Source organism: Histoplasma capsulatum, genomic scaffold, assembly GCF_000149585.1.
Source record: "Histoplasma capsulatum NAm1 scaffold_5 genomic scaffold, whole genome shotgun sequence".
NCBI classification, from domain to species: Eukaryota; Fungi; Ascomycota; class Eurotiomycetes; order Onygenales; family Ajellomycetaceae; genus Histoplasma; species Histoplasma mississippiense.
The window spans coordinates 1,573,057-1,592,908 of NW_001813978.1; the positions used below are offsets into that span (position 1 = coordinate 1,573,057).

Here is a 19,852-nt window from a genome sequence, read left to right on the forward strand (position 1 = left end):
ACACAGCAGACGACATGTCGATCCCGCTCTGGGGTATCCCAGAGCTGCAGAATCTTTTGCTGATAAAAGGATAACATGATTGGCCGTGATTGGAGTCAGTGATTAATATATCCGAGTCGGGCGCTTAGCCCGCATGTCAAAATGTCTCTCTATTGGCTCCGCCATTCTCATCCCGAGGTAGGATCCCAACATCAATAGGGGGAAGAGACGATAATCGGGCTGCTATTTGATAAGTTGAGAAACCGCAAGGGACAATCCCCAAGCGCGTTGAATGGTATTCATTCAAGTTAGTTGGTTCTAAACGGTGTGAGGGAGCCAATTCGCTAACGGCAACATCGTCGGCCAGGCGGGAATTCAGGATGCACAGAGGTGAGGTAGGTGTGTGTCACTTGTCAACTCCATGCTAACCGCCCGACAACTCCGCCAATTCGTGAAATGCGTTGGAAGGACGCTGTATCTGTCAAAACTTTTTAGTGCCTGGTGTTGACTGTTGCAACCAAAGGATCAGTTTTTTTTTTAAGGTGGCGTCACCCATCTTAAGACATATATACGTACAATGACAGCATGTTTGCCCTTCTGGGGGCTATCCGAAACCTTGAGCATATTGGAGTTCAGCAGCACATATGGAGTATACCAAGAGCATACTATCATTCACGGCCTAGCAGCATAAAATTGGCTGCAAATCCTACGGCCGATCATTCCTTCAACCCATTCCCACTGCATGGAAATCGGTGGCATCAATTCGCGAGTCTTGTCAGCCAGCCTTGTTAATTACCTGAACCGCGCCACCAAGACTCGGACCGTTGCTTCTATTCTTTTTGCTTTCTTACAGCGTATGCTCCCTATTCTCTTGTTGGGGCCAAGAGTCAGATGCTTACTGTTTGCTACTAACCAATCTAAGTCATGGTGACAGTGGTTTGTTGATATAATCTCCTGGAGCCCTCAAAACCACAGATTTGGAGTCAAACCTCTGCGTCAAATGAATGCCCTACCATATCCCTATGATTGGGACTTTACGATTTATCTTTCGCCGTTCGGAACATTTCTTCTTCATCGTGGAAGCTGAAGGTGAAAAAGTCAGGTTGATTAAGGCTGTGCTCAAGACCTAGGTGCAATCAATGAGAATTTTATAATTGCATTACTTGGTTGTGGAACATAGAAGTCTACACACGCAATCACAAATACCAAGTCTCAACTACATGGCCCAGCCTCTAATCCAATGTGGATTGAATCTTCAGTTCTACAACCATGACAATTCTCAGCTCCAGAAACCCGGGGGGGGGGGAGGGTAATGAATCATGTTAATGAGGCAACAGACATTCAATCTGGAACACATAAAGCTTACCTGCTGCGGTTCTGAAAGAGACTCGCCTCCAACATGAAGCGGGGGCAGATGGGTGCAGGGCAGCGCCACCAGGTTCGGTTGGCCGGTGGCAGGAGTAAGGAGACGGCGTTCACGGACATATCAGGAGATTGTGGATTTGGCATATCTCCCATAGTTGAAGCAGCAAATACATTGTCAAAGACAATGTTTATTTTTAACGCAAGCAAGACTGTCTGGAATGTAAGGAGGCACATTTTATCCTGTTCTCTCAAGCGACGAGTTAAACTACAGAGATTCTAGTTGCATTGTTTCTAAGCTATTATTTGCTATTTCTGATTGTCGAGCAGCATCGCTCCATTGTGAAGAAAAAAAGAGTAGGTTGGGAGGGAGGGAAATATGAAGCCCTACGCACTAGGTGCCCCATTGCCATTTTTCCAGGTGAGGTTTCTGGATGGAAAATCTCGCGCTCTGAGAGCACGCGATATTTTATGCTCACATAGTCACCTACAGTTGAATCATCCCCCTGTCGGACTCTTCGATTCAACCAATCAACTTGAATTAATTCCATTGCATGTGTAGCAATATGCAAGAACACTGATACTGGCACAGAGCAGCCGACACGCGATCAAAACGGATTGCACAACTGGGAATTGGCTTCTATGAAAATTTCCTTATTAAAACTCATAATTGAGAGTGATGATGTGAATTATATGAATTGCGAAAGATATGATATGCCTTAACTGATACCTCAAGCCGTCCGGCGCTTGACAGTAAACGCTGATTGCCGAGATGCCATAGCAGCCCCAAGCTCCCATGTCGGATTTCTAAAGTGGTGGCAGGTGTAAGCTGTGGTGAGAAGGAATGATGTCGTGGAGTGCATGTCATAAGAGGTTGTTTTGCTTCTGAATGCACTTGCAACCGTCGAATGATGATGATTTCCACCCATTTCCCCCAAGAGTCACCAGGTTGGTGTCCAAATCAGCCACCTGTGAAGCATACGCATGACACTCCTGGTGATCGCTGAAAAGGATGGGGAATATCATGCTGGGCGTGCCATCCATTGGAATCGTATTGTTCTAGAAAGTCACATGTCAGCGCTCATTTTCATCCATGGATGCGTACCTCTTGTATCCAGAGGGCAACAGACTGGGTGGAGTATTAGAGAGGGTATTTTAATAGTGGTAGTAGGAAAATTAGAATCGTCTTCGCAATGGCGGGAGTATGAGTAAATATCCCCTGACATCGGCGTGCATTTTACCTAGATACCTTCAAGAATAAGGTGAATAAGATAAGATATTGCTCCAACAGAAGTTTAGTGTCTGTCTGCCTTTGATTCCCTTCGAAGGGGGAATTAAAAGAGCGTATTTTTAAATGGTTAGGTTTAATTAATCGGTAGAAGTAGAGATTACTGGGATCTTTAGGATATGTACAGGAGTAACCGAGTAATGATCATACTTGGTATATTAATATTTATCCAGTTTGTTATTACAGTGTTCTAAGGTATCTGAGTAGCAAACAAACATAATATAATATAGGTAGCATTTAGGTATTCGATATAAAGCAAGAGGGAAGTAAATACAAAAAAAAAAAAAGATGCCAACATATCCATCCCACTAGTTCTGTCTCTATTAAATAAAAATGGAAGAGGTAAAAAACAGTTAACAGAGATGGCTTTTGGCAATCTCTTCACTGTTACCGAGTCGCGTTCGCCTCCTGTTTTATGTCCGCCTCTTTCTCCCACCCATCCCATTTCCTTCCCTGTGCCGCTCTCTCTTTCATGTATCGTATTAATTCCCCCATCGACCCTTTTCAAGGTTTCGGAATATGTATGGTCCTGCTCACCATCAAACAGCCATGTGCTGCAAACAAGGCAACGATTGGGTGGCATTCTAGCACAGTTCCTGTGCCTATTACGCCGAACGGTATTTCATCCAAAATCCAACCCTGCGACACCCAATACGCCATCAGCGCCACAATCCCCAGAGTTGTTGGGATCGGTGTTCCTTCGAAGTATTGTGCTTTTCCTGATCCGTCCTTCGGGAGTGTGGCCACGGTCACGTTGAAGCGAGCAAGCCGCGTAAGGCCACATAGCACGAAAAATGTGAGGAATAAATGATCGACCGGAGTGCGCATGCCGATTGCGAAGGCGGCGGATGCCGGTGCGACACCGAAGGAGATCTGGAAATTGATAAGAAAAACGAATGAATCAGTTATCAAGTTACATGTAGACATGGCGGACGGTTTTTATTACCAGATCGGCTAGTGAATCGAGCTCTTGACCCATCAATGACGACTTTCTCCGCCATCGGGCGATTTTTCCGTCCATGAAGTCGAAGAAGAGGCCGAATGGCATAAATGATAGAGCTATCCATAAATCCCTATATTCTGTCAAGTCGCCTAGGCAATATCGCATCGACGAGAAGACAGACATGACTATTAGGAGTAGAGCTGTTAGGTGAGGACGTATGCATTTGTTTGTTCAAATCGGAATATTGACTTGCCTCCGCAAAATCCTAGAGGAGTAAAGCTCGTCAGAATATGAGCAACGAGAGAATAGAAAACACACGGAGGCAACTTACCATTCAATTCAGTTACAAGGTCCGCCAGGTGTAATGCCCTAATATATATGGGAAAAATAATCTCATCAATAACTTTAATTTTTATTTCGGGAACAGACGGGCAAAATACTGTTATTGCGGGTATGGAACTGACCTGATCAAGCTGAAATGGCCTGAATCAGCCGAGAGCAGCATTTTCTGCTTGTCTCGTACTGGGTAAGTACATTAGCTACGTGCTCCCAACGAATGGAAATTGCAGAGGATATAATACAAGCTCTTACCACGGTCCTTTATGTTTGTGTCTGTGTTGGCACTTTCAGGGCCAGCCGGGCTGGGGGTGACGGAACTTCTTCTCGACATAAGAGGGGTATTATAGAATTTAGTATTAGAAATAATAAAATTACCCAAGATAGCAAGAAAGTAATATCAACGCGGTTGAGAGTTGAGAGTGCGAGGACGAGGGGAGAGGGAGGAAGAATAAATATTTTGCAGACGAGTGTTGTTGAGGTTCGAAACCAAGTACAGGGATATTTCGTCATATGTATTGATGAGAGTCATCTCACCGCAAGCTCGTTATGCCCAAACCCAAATACCTGAACAAGCACCACAGTAGCACTCAAAAACCCCGTCATTGTCATACACATCCTTGAATATGGAAAAAATGGTAGTGGTGAACCTGAAAGGTTTTCATCCCCGCTATTGTAGGGGTTATTCCCTGACTATTAACGAACATCAATTCTTACAATAAAATACCACAATTCCTTCAAGAAGTTGAAAATAAAGACGTATTCTTTTGTTTTTTTATATAATGCAAAATAGAGAAACAGAGAAACAGCTTGGTAAATTAATAACCGCCGTTGAGAGCCCCCAAAACGCCAATGGAAAAAATAAGAAATCCTTCAGAACCTCCGTCCACCAGAAGCACCGCGAAATCCGCCCCTTGAGCCACCGCGGGCTGTAAACCCTCCTCTTCCACCGCGAGGGGCTCCTCTCCCTGGAGCTCCGCCCCGGCCTCGTGGTGCACCTCTACCTCCGCGGGAAGCTCCGCGCCCACCACGTCCACCGCGAGCGGCGCCTCGTCCAGCACCTCCGACCTTTTTTGGTTTTGGGGCACCTATATAGAGTGAGACACTACTTCGAATGTAGAAGAATGTATGTACAGGACTGAGTGGGTTTACCTGGAGGTGGTTTTGGTTTAGGCAAGAACCTGGAAAGAATATATTAGTATTAGTTGATATGCGCTCATAATACAATGTCAGAGTATTGATGGAATAGGACATGCCACATACTTCTCTAGTGGTAACAACTTATCTCCTCCAATGTAAAATTTATCCCCCGATTTGAACGAAGTTGCGACGATTCCTTCTTGGGGCTTTATGGTAAAGTAGACCTGGTTGATAGGGCCTAGGACTTCATCAACTTTTACGGACGGGAGTCTAACGCACAGGCAAACACCCAATTTTATTTTTAGCATTTCAGCAGACAATATTGGGCCTGTCACTTTATGCGTACCTTATTTTCCAAATATATCGGTGCATTGAAGTACGGAATTTTGGGGTTGATGGACTCGCAAACCATCTCGCCTTCGCACGCATGCAAGAAAGAACCCATTTCTGCCCACAGATCAGTTTACGACGTAATATGGAACATAATGCCAGATATGACACCCACCCAATACCGAAGCCGGAGGGCCGAATGAAGGCTGGAAGCCTCCTCCTCGACCTGCGGAGTAAAACGTTAGATTAATCTATTTTCGAGATCCGCTGAGGCTTGCACAAGTTGACCTACCACCACGCCCACCAAAGCCCGAGCCGCCTCGATTGGCACCGGTTGCAGAGCCACCGCGACCTCGACTGCTTCCTCTGAATGACATTGTTGTGAGTGTTTGAATTGATGTTGGGAGAAGAGCAGCAGGGCCTTCATGCACAGCTTCTGATTTTGCCGACAAAACTCGTGGGAATAAAATTAAGTTCACGTGACTCACCGCCTTCGGATAGTTCACTTTTTTTGCAGCCCAAGTTGATATCGGGGTATGGAGAACTAGAAGTCACCACAACAGGCGGGAAGCTACTATTGAAGAATTCAGTCGTCAAACGTCACATTGAGAACCATAATGGGTGGAGATTCCTCCAACGCTTCAATTCCCGCGAACGAGGAAGAAAGCCTCCCTCACAGACCAGTTATGGACGCCCACCCCTCCGACCCCAATGCCCCGCCTCCGCAAAAAGCTGCAAAAACGAAACCGAAAAACCCTGAGCCTACAGCAGAAGCGCCGCTTCCAGATTTCATTATAGAGCGAAATAGGCTTTTCGAAGAACTTAAACAGAAACATGATGAAGAGTTAAAACATAAACCCCGCTTTGATATCAACATTACGATTGACATTGGAGACTCGAACCCCTCCACCATCATTGGTAAGGCATGGGAAACCACACCAGGTTCGTTTTTACGTGATATACCCAAGGAGATTAGTTCTACTGTGGTGATTGCCAAGCTAGATGGGAAGGAACTTTGGGATCTAGATAGACCATTGGAGAGGGATTGTAGGGTGACCTTCCTGCCGTTTGACTCGATTGAGGGAAGAGAAGTTTTCTGGCATTCTAGTGCTCACGTGCTGGGTGAGGCTTGCGAGTGCTATTACGGGTGTCTACTCTCCCATGGCCCGCCGACGCCTCAAGGGTTTTTCTATGACATGGCCTTAGAGCCGGGGTAGGTCTCTGCTACTCTTTTTGTCGCCCATTTTTGACGGCTTTCACTGATGTGGAATCATAGTCATGTTGTGAAGGAAAGCGATTGGCCCGCGCTTGACACAAAAGCAGCCCGTATTTTCAAAGAAAAACAGCCTTTTGACAGACTGGAAGTTTCGAAATCGGATCTGAAGAAAATGTTCGCCTATAGCAAATATAAATTGCACTACATCAATAACCTTGTTGAAGGAGAGAGTAGCACAGTCTATCGATGTGGTACCCTGGTTGACCTTTGCAGGGGGCCCCATATCCAAAATACAGGCAAAATTAAGATCATGAAGATTATGCAGGTACGAACAATGCCATCCGGTTTCACGGCTTAAAGCTAATAAATACCTCCTCAAGAATTCCGCTGCGTATTTCCTGGGTGATCAATCTAATGATGCTCTACAACGGATACGTGGTGTTGCGTTCCCAGATAAGAAGCAAATGCAAGAGCATTTGAAATTCCTCGAAGAAGCTGAAAAGCGCAACCACCTTAGAATTGGAAAGGATCAGGATTTGTTTTTCTTCGATGAGGTTTCCCCAGGATGCCCATTTTTGCTTCCTAATGGAACGAAAATTTTCAACGCCTTGCAGGCACTTCTGCGATCTGAGTATCGTAAGCGCGGTTACCAGGAGGTTCAATCACCAAACATGTACGATGTCGGTATCTGGCGCCAATCCGGACATTGGCAACATTATAAGGACGACATGTTCAAGCTGGATATCGAGAAGAGAACCTGGGCATTGAAACCAATGAATTGCCCAGGACATGCGATCATGTTTGGGCACAGAGAACGAAGCTATCGAGAACTACCTCTTCGGATTGCGGATTTCGGAGTGCTGCATCGAAATGAAGCATCCGGTGCCCTTCATGGGCTCACGAGGGTGCGGAAGTTCCAGCAAGATGACACTCACATATTCTGTACTGAGGATCAGGTGAAAACTATACTTTTTCGCTTTTTATCCTAGTTATTTGACTAATTCCTGGCATAGATTATGCAAGAGATTGATGGCCTTTTCGATTTCCTTCGTGCTATCTACGGATTATTCGGCTTTAGCTTCAAACTAAAATTATCCACAAGGCCGGAGAAGTACATGGGAAAGCTAGAGACATGGAATTATGCAGAGGATCAACTACGTGCTGCTATGACTAAATTTAAGGGTAATGACTGGGAGGTTGACGAGGGGGATGGCGCCTTCTATGGACCTAAAATTGATGTCACGATCCAAGACGCATTAAAGAGAGAGTTCCAGTGTGCTACCATCCAACTGGATTATCAAATGCCTGTGAACTTTAAGTTGGAATATATGACTGGTGAGACGGGAGCCAAAGCGAAGCCTGAAGAGAAATCAGCCGGAGCACCCGCAGCGAAGACGGCAGACAGGCCAGCAGGAGATGCCGCCAAACCAGATGTTCCTCCCACAAATAGCGACGAGCCAGGTCCAGGCCGCGCTCGCCCAGTTGTTATTCATAGAGCTATAATTGGCAGCTTCGAGCGGTTTTTTGGTATCATCATCGAGCATTTTGGCGGAAAGTGGCCGTTCTGGCTTAGCCCGCGTCAAATCTTGATTGTGCCCGTCATGCCTGCTGTTAACGACTACGTTGAGGAGCTGCAGCGGATTCTCAAAGGAGATAAATTAAACGTCGACATTGATATCAGCGGAAATACGATGCAGAAGAAAATCCGCACCGGCCAGATCGCGCAATATAATTTTATCTTCGGTAAACTATGATTTTCTTCCCCAATTCTCCCGTTTAATGATGTTTCGCTAGCCTCTCATCGAGCGCTGAGCTACTGTTATTATGCTAATCACAATGTTTTTCCATAATGTAGTTGTCGGTGCCCAAGAGAAGTCGACCCGCACGGTGAACATCCGCAACCGTGATGATCCTAGCTCTCAAGCTAAAGGAAGTCTTGTTCCCTTAGAGGAAGCTCGAGCCAAGCTACGTGCTCTTCGTAAGGAGCGCCGACTTGTGAACGAACTCTAGATAGACGTTACGTAGTACGAAAGACGAAATCAATTGAAATCTCTATGTGAGAGATTATTTTTAATGCCAATTTCGGGAGAGGGGTTAGCCCGTTCCAGCTTTTAACAATTAGTAACGAGAAGAGTATAAATGAAAAAAAAAAAAAAAAGAAAAGAAAAGAAAAAGAAACAAAAAGAAAGAAAGAAAAATATTGACAGACGGAACCGATCCAGAGAAAAATAAATACTGTCGTAGAAAGGGGCTGGATGTGTAGAGTCAGTCTCTAGTAATCGAGCAGATAGCTGAGCCTGGATGAGCCAGCTCCCTTCCGTTCAAAACCATGAAGTTATAATGTGCTTCTCGCGGTCAAGTGCGTCAATTGCACAGAAATTCCCAACATGTAGAAATTCATCTTAGCCAGGACGTGGGTGCATGCGGAGTTGACTGCGGCGGCAACATGAGTAGTTTACTCCTCCATATTTCTATGATTATGTTGGCGAGAGAGATTTGGAATAACGCTTCCATGAGGTTATTGTTGGCGTCGACCATTGATAGGGCCGACCGCCCAAAGTGATTGAGAACAGCTGAACCTATATCGAGGCCTTCGAGGTGTTGGAGGAAAACCTGCTTCAATGTGACTGTCGAAGAATGTGCATCTGAATGCGGCCTTCGCCTTACAATAAATTGTGCTTCCATCTTCCCCCCACACACAAAAAACCATTAACAGCCGTTTTGATCTCCTAAACGTTTTCCATGGACATTGTCAGGTGGAGCGGCTTGTCTAGTCTTCTATCCTCTGTTTGGATAGTTCGTCAGTACAGCTCGCGATTCCAGCAGATATGCTCGATTCTGGGTACATTAACTCTTCAGGCTAGTGCCATTGAGCCAAAAGTACCCCGATCAGATCTACGGTCGATCGGGAACGGGGATTAAATTATAGGACAATTTGCGCGACGCTGCATTTAACATCCTATTCCCCGCCTGGTTCTTTCCAACAGGAAGGATACAACAGGATCGGATCGCCATTTATTAGGATCGCACAGAGCCCCACGTTTTCACCAGAGGAACCCTTGAAGCGATTGTGAGCATCGTGAAACCACATGGTCGATTGGTTATATGATTATCCCACGGAATTTTGTAGTCTAGGCCCGAATACCTAAAGGTTTCGACCGAATTTCGGAGGAGCGGAAATCTGCTTCAATCCTGGATTCTTACATGAGTTTGATTGACCATAATCTGCAGGAGAGTCAAGGAAGTTATTGAAGCCAGCAAAGGGAATCGTAAAAGATGACCAATTGAAAAGATCAAGAGATCTTGGCTATTCTCGCGACAGGGCTTGGGTTGCCTTTTTCAGTTCCTGCCTTGATATCAAGAGGGTGTCAGCAGGAGGATGAAAATGGAAGAAATGGAAAAGAAAATCTCAAGAAAATAATGCTGCTGCCTAAGGGGCTAACTGGCATTCTCAGTGGAGTATGCATCTTTTCCAAGGTTCTTTTATCCCAAGTGGATGCGCCAAGTTCAGGATCGCTCGCGCCAAATGCTAGTGGCTTTGGCTTCTGAAGGCTAGCGGCTAGATGGCGGGGTTATGAAGTTGGAAATTTCCATCAGCCTCAGGCCATGACTCTGGCTTCGGTGGTGAGTGCTGTTCATGGTACTCCGTAAGAGGAGTGGGAATCACTTCATCGTATACTCCGTAAGGTGAAAGGAATGATGTTAGCATCATCGTGATTTTGAGTCAGCATGAATATGGCCAAGAAAACGAGCTAATCCCATCACCATGGGCTTGGGGGTATTGGTATGGTTGAAGGTTAAACCAGCTCTTTTGGCATCATAAGCAGTAGTGTATATCCCCTTGGTCATGCCAGCAAGGTTGCACTGGAGAGACTCTACGTAGAATTGGAATGAAAACCAACACCATGTGATTTGTGATTCCCATCTGGTTCCATCCACGACTGGTGATGAGAGTGAGATGACATTGGGGGTTTTGGATTCCACAAAACTCTCTTCCAAATAAGCAACACACAAATAATGATCAACTGGTTGATATGAGCATCAGGTTGTGTAACGTTATATTACTGTTCTGTCCGTTTCGGTCGGTGGGTCACTGTCAGCTCTGATAGAGAGCAATGATTGAGCTGAAGACAAGCCGGGTGAGGATAGTAAATGGATTCTGAGTTCTTTGGGCGATGGGTGGTAATGAAAAACTATTGCAATATTCTGTTGAATCAGCGGTGGTGGTCAGATATGGAATAAAGAGAGATTCCTCAGTTGATTTAAGCAATGTTAAGGTTTCATGAGAACTGAGAGTGAAAAGGATCAGTGCCATTCCGTGCAACGAGAGGAGACCGACTTAAGGGGAATATGGTCCCAGAGACCTGGAAACTTCAGATGGCTAGAGATGCTCCTTGTCTGGAGGTTGCTGGAGCTATTGGTACAGTGCCTATATAGCCGCTTTTGATCAAAACTCTTTCACTCGTCTCTGGAAGAAATAGGCCAGCAACTGATTTTTCATAATTGTAATAGATCCATATATAATAAAAATAAAAAAATCAAGGAGTTGTAGCGCTAGAACCATGTTCAAACTTATAGTCCGTAAACCATTCAATTCGGCTGAGCTTCCAGTAGCGCCCATTTGCCAAATGAACTCCGTAAGCTTGATGGAGGCGCGATCTAGTCCCTCGTGGCTCTTGAACTCATGCTAGTTGGTGCAAGGAGATTCGTAAATATGAGTCACATATGTGGACGGCGTGAACAAAGTGACGTTTTTGAACCATTGTCGTGATTCCCCTTGATTGCCCCCCAGCCTGACATCGATGTTGTTTAGCCAGAATGAAAGCTCGAACAACCTTCCTTGAACTCAGTTGAGCTTACGCACCATCCCGGCTGCTACGCAGGAGACACTGCAAAATCGCAATGAGATCCTGGTCGACTTCGGATAACTTTACCCCTCCAGGTCAGAAGTTACTTTTATCAAGATTTCGAAGTTGCCCATTTCGTCAATTCCTTGACCTCTGCAGTTGGCTTAACTGTAGATTTCTTCATTCAGGGCTTGATCTCATGCCTGAGTATTTAAGAACAGGCAAAAACCGAGGTCTTGCTGACATGAAATTTTACACCTTGAGTTGAGGTGGAGGTAAGTTGCTGAAACAGAGAAGTCGCACCCTGTATTCCGGCCATGTATTTCCAACTGTTTGAAATTGACGCAAAGGTGGGAAGATCAAGACATCTTCGTGTTGGCTAGTTGAATATGTTCTCGGAGTGAACTTTCTTCATAGCCCATATATGATCGCTTTCTTGCGGTTCACCAGCCGACTTGTTTAACCGTAAGGCGTAGAGAAGTCTAGTCAAGAAATATTGCTTTTCAAGAGGTATTGGTGTTTGTGGAGACTCTGGAGAGGTCTGGGCGCACTGGAAGTAATATCAGCCACATCGTCAGGATGCATGCGCTGTCAAAGTATCACGATATGAGTGTTTCGGGCCTTTTCCCTTGGGGCGAGCCCAATTAAATTCACGATACCAGCTGCTCCCCAACCAACATCGAGCACCCCCCATCCAAGGCCAAATCAATGCCAACTCCTGTGGTTGACGGGTTGACGGTCAGGTTATGTGGGAGGTTGGTGTCGGGTCGGGGCTGACAAATGGCCGGTGCTGAGCTGACTTTGGACCTAGGCCAGCTAATCTTCTCGGCTACTTTTTGTTAATCCGATTACGGCTTCAAGACCTAGCGGGAAAAAAAGCAAAGAAGTCTGCGAGATTCATCTTAGCTTTGTAAACACTGTTTCTTGTTGTTTTCTTCATGTTCTGTTCTCTGGGCATATGAATCGGGAGGAAGAACCTCCCTGGTCTCGACCACATTACTGACTTGAGCTTCGGTTTATACGAGTACCGAAATAACACCCCAAGGTCCACTCCGAAATCCCATATACCACTGTTCATATGCTGACAAACGAGGGGCCCATACATTAACGTATTTCATCATCAAGCATCACCTTATTCTCTCTGCCATCTTCGACTTTGGCTGTCCGCGCTTGCTAATCCTCGTCACGGCGTCATACGAACTCCTGCATCGAGCGCCCTTTTACATACGCCCTTCATCGTGAGCGCAGTTTTGGTCACCCGTGTTAACCGTTAGTTGCTGGCGGACATAGCTTGTTGTCCCTCTTCCGCCGGACAGGTCTCCTTTATGCCCTGTCTGTTTTGAACTCAGAGATATCAATACAGCCACGCTCCTTATTGCGCTACTGCCATCGGCCCCTTGCTTAGAAAAATGGATAATCTCGGTGGAGTAGATGCAGATAGCGTGGGATTCGATATGAACATGGTGGTCAACCAACCGCCACAGATATTCGGGGCGTACAATCCTGATGGTTCGCCCATAACACCATCTCTTCCAGGACCAGTGTTTCCCGAAGACCACCTAAGTGGCAATATGGAGGAGAGTAACGATGCGAAGAGGCGGAGAATTGCAAGAGTATGTCTGAAGAGGTAGTGTCAGTTTTCGTTTCCTAAGGTTTATGCTGATTGATGGTTTTAGGCATGTGATATGTGCCGAAAAAAGAAGATTAAGTGCGACGGGAAGATGCCAAAATGCTCGCACTGTATAAACTATAAAACCGAGTGTATCTTCACTCAGGTGGAAAAGAAGCGGAATCCACCGAAAGGGTACGGTCGATTGCGTCTGAAAATCTTCCACACTCGCTAATACTGTCCAACAGAGCCAAATACATAGAAGGACTGGAAAATCGATTGGGCCGCATGGAATCCTTACTACGACTATCCGGGTTGTTAACGGAAGCGGACGCTGGTAAAACCGATCTTAGTGCTCTTGAGAAGCGGTTTGCAGATAAGTCAAGCCAACCCGGTGGCTTGTCGTCCAAGCAGTCAACCGCATCCTTTGGCTTTAATCAAACCAGCCAACCATCCCCCATAACTTCTACACCACATGCAGATTCTCACACCAGCCCAAGGACCGCGGCTACTTCGCCAGACTCTCAAAAGGAGACGGAGGCTGAGTTAGATTCTCTATCAGATATGATGTGTTCCTTGGTCACCAACAATTGCGGGGAGACTCGATATATTGGTAACCACCCAATCTCTAGTTATCCTGTTAAGACTCGAGTTAACATATTGCAGGATCATCATCTGGCTTCTCAATATTCTCACCGAAGGGCATCCAATGGGTCAACGAGAAAACGGGAGATTCATCGTTTCAGGATATGATATCATCCGCATATGTAGATGACAATAAATGGATATATTGGAAGCCAGAGGTTTTCAGTGACATATTCGCTCGTCGTGTTTTCAAACCGTTACCCCCCCGAGAGGAAGCTCTATCCCTCTTTAAAGATTATTTTGAGAACTTTAATTGTGTCTTCCCTCTCTTTCACGAACCCACATTTATGCACCTGGTCGAACGACAGTACTCCCGCGACCCTTACGAAGGCTCTGGATGGTGGGCCAGCATCAATGTGGTGTTAGCTATATCTCATCGGCTACGAATTATGAGTAACTTGGTGCCGCAAGAGGAAGATAAAAAAGCCTGGTTGTATCTGAAGAATGCGATGGGTGTTTTGACTGAATTGACGATGAGAAATACTGATCTCCTAAGTGTGCAAGCACTTATTGGAATGGTAAGTTTGATTCAAAAGTGATAATAGCCGGACTCACCACCAACTACATTGGAGTATGCTACGGTAGCTAACACTTCCCAGTCACTTTTCCTACAGGGAACTCCTAACCCACAACCAACATTTTTCCTAGTCGCCGCAGCGATCCGCCTCTCGCATAGTATAGGTCTGCACAAACGCGGGTCTGGATTCGGTTTGAACCCTGTTGAGCTTGAGCAGCGAAAGCGAGTTTTTTGGATCGCATACATACTAGACAAAGAGTATGTATTACTGCCTGTGTTTTTTGTAGACAATCCCTAATAATATGCTTACACAAATAACTAACACTATTTTATTTTAGTCTATGTCTTCGATCCGGGAGGCCCCCGGTACAGGATGACGACGATATGAATGTCGAGCTTCCTAGTGAAGATCCTCCAGATAATATTGGAAACGTACCACTCTCCGATGGTAAAGGAAAAATAAATCTTTTCCGATTGATGTGCATATTTGCATCAATCGAAAGTAAAGTATATAAACAGCTCTATTCGACCAAAGCCGCACGACAATCAGATGGTGAGCTTCTCAATACGATTGGAGAACTTGATCGAGAGCTTGAAGAATGGAAAGACAGTATACCACTTGATTTCCGGCCTGAACATGAGATCAAAGCTACGCACCGTCCGTTGATTCTTCATATAGTAGTGTTACACTTTGCTTACTATAACTGTCTGACCACAATTCACCGAATGTCTGTTCATCATGGATATTGGACTAGCCGATTATCGAATTATGCAATCCAAGGTTTGAACGCGAGGCCTTTGAATCCTCGTGTGTTTTCTTCTGCTGTTCTTTGTGTTTCTGCTGCACGTGCCTCCATACATTTGATCAAATATATACCCCAAGGCGACTTTGCCTGTGTTTGGTAAGTAGCCTCAAAACTCTATAGTCTTATAGTGTGGGTATGCGAAGCTTACTTCTGTATGTCCAGGTTGATTCTTTACTTTCCTATTTCCGCATTGGTCACGCTGTTTGCAAATATACTTCAAAACCCACAAGATGCCCGTGCACGATCTGATGTCAAATTAATGGGACTTGTCGTAAATTTTCTTTCGATGCTCGTCGCAGATGAATCGAACGGGAGTGTTAGACGAATGCTGGGCGTCTGCTCTGAATTCGAGAGAATAGCAAAGGTTGTGCTGGAGAGGGCTGAAAAGGAATCTCAGACAAAACGGAAGCGTCGGGCTGGAGGTGCTGACGACGGCACCAATGATGAAGGACCTGTCCAACCGCCTGGCAGTGACCACCAAGCTAGCTCCGCGCCGGATATCCAACCGGAAGATGTCACACCTAAAGAATCTTTATCTACGCAAACTTTCCAACAAACAAATTCAGGTATCCAGCCAACAAGCCAGAGCAATGGAAATGTTTACTTTAACCAACCTGCGCGTATGGAGCCAGAATCATCAACACCAGCAGCGACAACTGCGGCGACAGTGACAACGGCATCGGTCACGTCTGGAGCCCATTTCGGACACGGATACGAGCAGAATTTTTCTTCAGAAATGTTGACCCCTAACCAGGTGAATCCAAGTGCGTTCACTAGCGGCGGCCCGTCATTCTCCAGCCCGAGTCCAATGCCCATAGATTTCTCGTCATTTCAACAACCATTTGTGCCCCAGGAACTCTGGCAGATGCCAATGACATTAGAGTGGGACTGGGCAGACGTGCCCAGTAACTTCCCATTCGCAAACGGAGACGAGCACCAGGCATAGTTGACACAGGTTGGTCAACTTAGGCCACCCTCATATTGGAAAAAAGCTGTTGAGGCTGTGGGGGAATGGAAACAAAGCGGAGAGGATTGACTTTTGAAAAGATGGAAAACGTAGAAAACGGACTGACTTTTATACTGCATTCTTCATGAGATATCTCTGATACGGAAGCTATTTGGCGCTTGGGGTCCCACTCCGCTGCGTATTTGTAGAAACTGGCGCTTTATTCGGAATCTCTGTAAATGTATAATATGTAGCTAAATATCCACTTGCATCATTGAGCAATACACGGCTTTGTCTTTCCTTCTTTCACGACATACTTTTAGCTTTGTAAATAACAACAAGCGGGAGGATCTGGCCCCTGAGATGGGATGCTGGATGGTTCCGTGGGACCGGTGGATGAGTCAGCCAGTGCAAAATTCGGAAACGGAATTTCAACAATTCCCGCCGCATCGCCTTCAGCCAATCTTCACATTCCCTCTCCAACGAACGCAAGAATTTATCTGGGATTATTGTTCGTCCTCCCTTTTGTTTACTTTAATTCCCCTTATATATACTAGCGAAGTGACGCTCCTATGGGTTCTTCACGCCTTAGTTACTATTGAGCGTCTACCAAACCTCTTGTCGCTTTCCGCACGCTCCACCTCCATCCTGCCGCGACAATGGCCAGTTTTATTCGACGGCCTGGCAATCTTGCTCGATCTTCGGGGACAGCGGCGGGGCGCCCTATATACCTCCGACACTTTCTCCCTTCATCGCGGCAATCATATCTTTTCCCAGCTATAGCAAAAGCTCGCCAGTCCCGCTCGTATATCACCCAGTTCCGGCGATTTCCAAATCTTGGCAGGGAAAGCGGGAAACCTCCTCCATCTGTTAACGATGAAGATTCCGGTCAACCATTTCCCTCCGGAAAACCGCCTTCCGGAGGATCAAACGGCAAGGAACCCGAAAAGTCAAAGTACCGGGCAAGTCAGCAAGAGATCGAAGAGCTTGATTATGTGCTGGGAATGGTGAGGAACAAGCTTCCTGCGTCTCAGAAAAAATTTGTGGAAGAGATGGCAGAAGTATTCAAAGAAGAAGGTGTTCCGGACGATGTCAAGCAACTTATCAGACAAGTCAAGGAATCCAATCAATTTACCCTGGCACACGCAACCCAGATATTTCGGATATGGACACGACATGGCCCAGTGGTTGCGGCGAAGATGGCAGACAGGGATTCCCGTCAACGACGCCTATATTCGTCTGAGAAATCTGAGAAATGGAACGAGAAACAGACTGGACAGGATGAGAGCAAGTCGAAGGATGAAACTGGAGGATCGCATCAGGAACAAAAGCAGGAGCAGAAGCAGCGGGATCAGAAAAACGGTCCCAAGGGACCGAATTTTAACGCCAACACACCTTTTGATTTCAAATTCAAACTTGACCCGGCCTCCTTTCTGGTCGCTACCTTTCTCTCTTACTACTTATATCGGAGCGTTATTCCCGGCGAGGTCAATAAGGATATTACATGGCAGGAATTCAGAAACACGTTTTTGGATAAAGGCCTCGTGTCCAAATTGACGGTACGAAACGGCAAGAAGGTGCGGGTTGAGCTTCACCGTGAAGCTGTTGCAAACGTATATCCTGAATCGCCCGCGACACAGCCAAATTTCTACTATGTCTTCGCAATCGGATCCGTTGAGGGATTTGAAAGGAAAATTGATCAGGCCCAGGTGGAGCTCGGTATACCAACTTCTGAACGTATCCCGGTGGATTATCAAGATGAAGTTTCCTGGGGGGGTACATTACTTAGTTTTGCCCCAACGCTCGTCCTTATAGGCACCGGCATCTGGCTTTCGAGACGCGCTACAGGTGGAGGTGGCCAGAGTGGCATATTTGGCATGGGAAAAAGCAGGGCGAAGAGATTCAATCACGAGACTGATGTCAAGACAAAGTTCTCTGACGTGGCCGGTATGGACGAGGCCAAAGTTGAAATTATGGAATTCGTTAGCTTTCTGAAGAAACCTGAACAGTTCCAACGACTTGGTGCGAAGATCCCCAGAGGTGCCATCCTTTCAGGGCCACCGGGTACTGGTAAGACACTACTGGCAAAAGCTACCGCTGGCGAGTCTGGTGTCCCATTTTACAGCGTGAGCGGTTCTGAATTCGTCGAAATGTTTGTCGGCGTTGGGCCTTCGCGAGTTCGTGATTTATTTGCAACGGCGCGGAAAAACACTCCTTGTATTATATTCATTGATGAGATTGATGCGATTGGAAAGTCGAGATCCAAGAATGCCTACGGCGGTGGTAATGACGAACGGGAAAGCACACTGAATCAGATTCTCACTGAAATGGATGGTTTCAACACTTCCGACCAAGTTGTCGTATTGGCCGGAACTAATCGAGTCGATATCCTTGATAAGGCACTGTTACGACCTGGCCGATTTGACCGGCATATCGCCATTGATAGGCCGACAATGGATGGCCGTAAACAGATTTTCCGCGTTCACTTGAAGAAGATTGTCACTAAAGTTGATTTGGACTACTTGACTGGCAGATTGGCTGCCTTGACACCCGGTTTCTCCGGAGCAGATATTGCCAACTGTGTCAACGAGGCTGCACTAGTTGGTAAGCAAAATTCCATCTGGAAATACTCTTTATAAGCTAACCTTTCGTCCAGCTGCCCGTTACCGTGCCGATGAGGTAACCATGGCCCATTTCGAGCAAGCGATTGAGCGTGTTATTGGTGGTCTAGAAAAGAAATCGTTGGTTCTATCTCCCGAGGAAAAGAAAACAGTGGCGTATCACGAAGCTGGTCATGCTATATGTGGCTGGTACTTCAAGTATGCTGATCCATTACTGAAAGTATCCATAATTCCCCGCGGACAAGGTGCCCTAGGCTATGCCCAGTACCTACCGGCCCAGGGTGATACCTACTTGATGAATTTCAACCAGCTCATGGATCGAATGGCGATGACCCTTGGTGGCCGTGTTAGCGAAGAGCTTCATTTCGACACTGTGACGAGTGGTGCAAGTGATGACTTCAACAAAGTCACCCGCATGGCCAGCGCCATGGTCACAAAATTCGGGATGTCTCAAAAAATTGGCTATTTGTACTATGATGAAGAACAACAACAATTTCAAAAACCCTTCTCAGAAGACACTGCGCGGGACATCGACATGGAAGTTCGACGGATTGTCAATGAAGCTTACGACAAGTGCCGTAAACTCCTAACGGAGAAGAAAACCGAAATCGGCATTGTAGCTGAGGAGCTTCTGAGCAAGGAAGTACTTAGCCGTGATGATTTGGTCCGTCTGCTTGGCCCGCGGCCATTCCCTGAATCTGGCGAGTTTGCGAAGTATTTCGACGGTGGGCACGGCAGAGGGACGATAGCACCACCTCCTCCACCGACAGAGGCTCTCGCGGAAAAACCAGAGACAAGTCGATTAGAGGAGAACGAAGGTCCCGCACCGTCGCATTCAGCATAAAGGAATATATCGATTTTTTTTTGCCTTTTCAATATTTCACTTATTTTGTTTTTAAACGTGAAGCATCTCCTCTTTACTTTTGCTTATTGTTTCATTTATGACACACCCTTTTCCTATGTTGCTGATTTGTTCCTTTCTTTCATTCTCCCTTTTGCTTTACTCTATTCGACTTATTTTACTAAATTCCATGTTGGTTGAAGTGTCCAGGTGTTCGTGTTCATGCGTCGCACACTTATATGGGTATTATTTTTTACTATCAATTGGCCTTACCCCTGCTCCCTGTTTAATCGCAATCCGGCCGCCCAGGCAGACATCTTCTCCCTATTGGAAATCTCCACACTCTGGGTTTATAATTTGTAACTTTATTTTCTCCCTTGTATACTAAAGCTCCAGCTTTTCGTTTGCATATCAGGTATAGGGCAT

General features: G+C 46.0%; 5 protein-coding genes across 5 annotated transcripts; 3 read left to right on the top strand and 2 right to left on the bottom strand.

Moving 5' to 3' along the window:
* Nucleotides 1–3,016: 3,016 nt before the first annotated feature.
* Nucleotides 3,017–4,077, bottom strand: HCAG_05314 (predicted protein; the record flags this gene model as incomplete). The annotated part of the gene is made up of 5 exons (XM_001539797.1): nt 3,017–3,082; nt 3,167–3,502; nt 3,576–3,757; nt 3,904–3,941; nt 4,037–4,077. 5 exons carry the CDS (start codon nt 4,075–4,077, stop codon nt 3,017–3,019), a joined length of 663 nt encoding a protein of 220 aa, XP_001539847.1.
* A 704-nt stretch (nt 4,078–4,781) lies between these two features.
* On the bottom strand, nt 4,782–5,755 carry HCAG_05315 (predicted protein; the record flags this gene model as incomplete). Its single annotated transcript, XM_001539798.1, has 5 exons — nt 4,782–4,996; nt 5,061–5,089; nt 5,172–5,318; nt 5,554–5,584; nt 5,671–5,755. The coding sequence occupies 5 exons, from the start codon at nt 5,753–5,755 to the stop codon at nt 4,782–4,784; spliced, it is 507 nt and encodes a 168-aa protein (XP_001539848.1).
* A 309-nt stretch (nt 5,756–6,064) lies between these two features.
* HCAG_05316 (threonyl-tRNA synthetase) lies at nt 6,065–8,604 on the top strand (the record flags this gene model as incomplete). Its single annotated transcript, XM_001539799.1, has 5 exons — nt 6,065–6,591; nt 6,655–6,919; nt 6,975–7,499; nt 7,608–8,337; nt 8,450–8,604. 5 exons carry the CDS (start codon nt 6,065–6,067, stop codon nt 8,602–8,604), a joined length of 2,202 nt encoding a protein of 733 aa, XP_001539849.1.
* A 4,246-nt stretch (nt 8,605–12,850) lies between these two features.
* On the top strand, nt 12,851–15,964 carry HCAG_05317 (conserved hypothetical protein; the record flags this gene model as incomplete). Its single annotated transcript, XM_001539800.1, has 7 exons — nt 12,851–13,054; nt 13,118–13,245; nt 13,299–13,663; nt 13,717–14,213; nt 14,310–14,470; nt 14,551–15,114; nt 15,181–15,964. 7 exons carry the CDS (start codon nt 12,851–12,853, stop codon nt 15,962–15,964), a joined length of 2,703 nt encoding a protein of 900 aa, XP_001539850.1.
* A 659-nt stretch (nt 15,965–16,623) lies between these two features.
* HCAG_05318 (hypothetical protein) lies at nt 16,624–19,429 on the top strand (the record flags this gene model as incomplete). Its single annotated transcript, XM_001539801.1, has 2 exons — nt 16,624–18,568; nt 18,621–19,429. The coding sequence occupies 2 exons, from the start codon at nt 16,624–16,626 to the stop codon at nt 19,427–19,429; spliced, it is 2,754 nt and encodes a 917-aa protein (XP_001539851.1).
* Between the last annotated feature and the right edge of the window lie 423 nt (nt 19,430–19,852).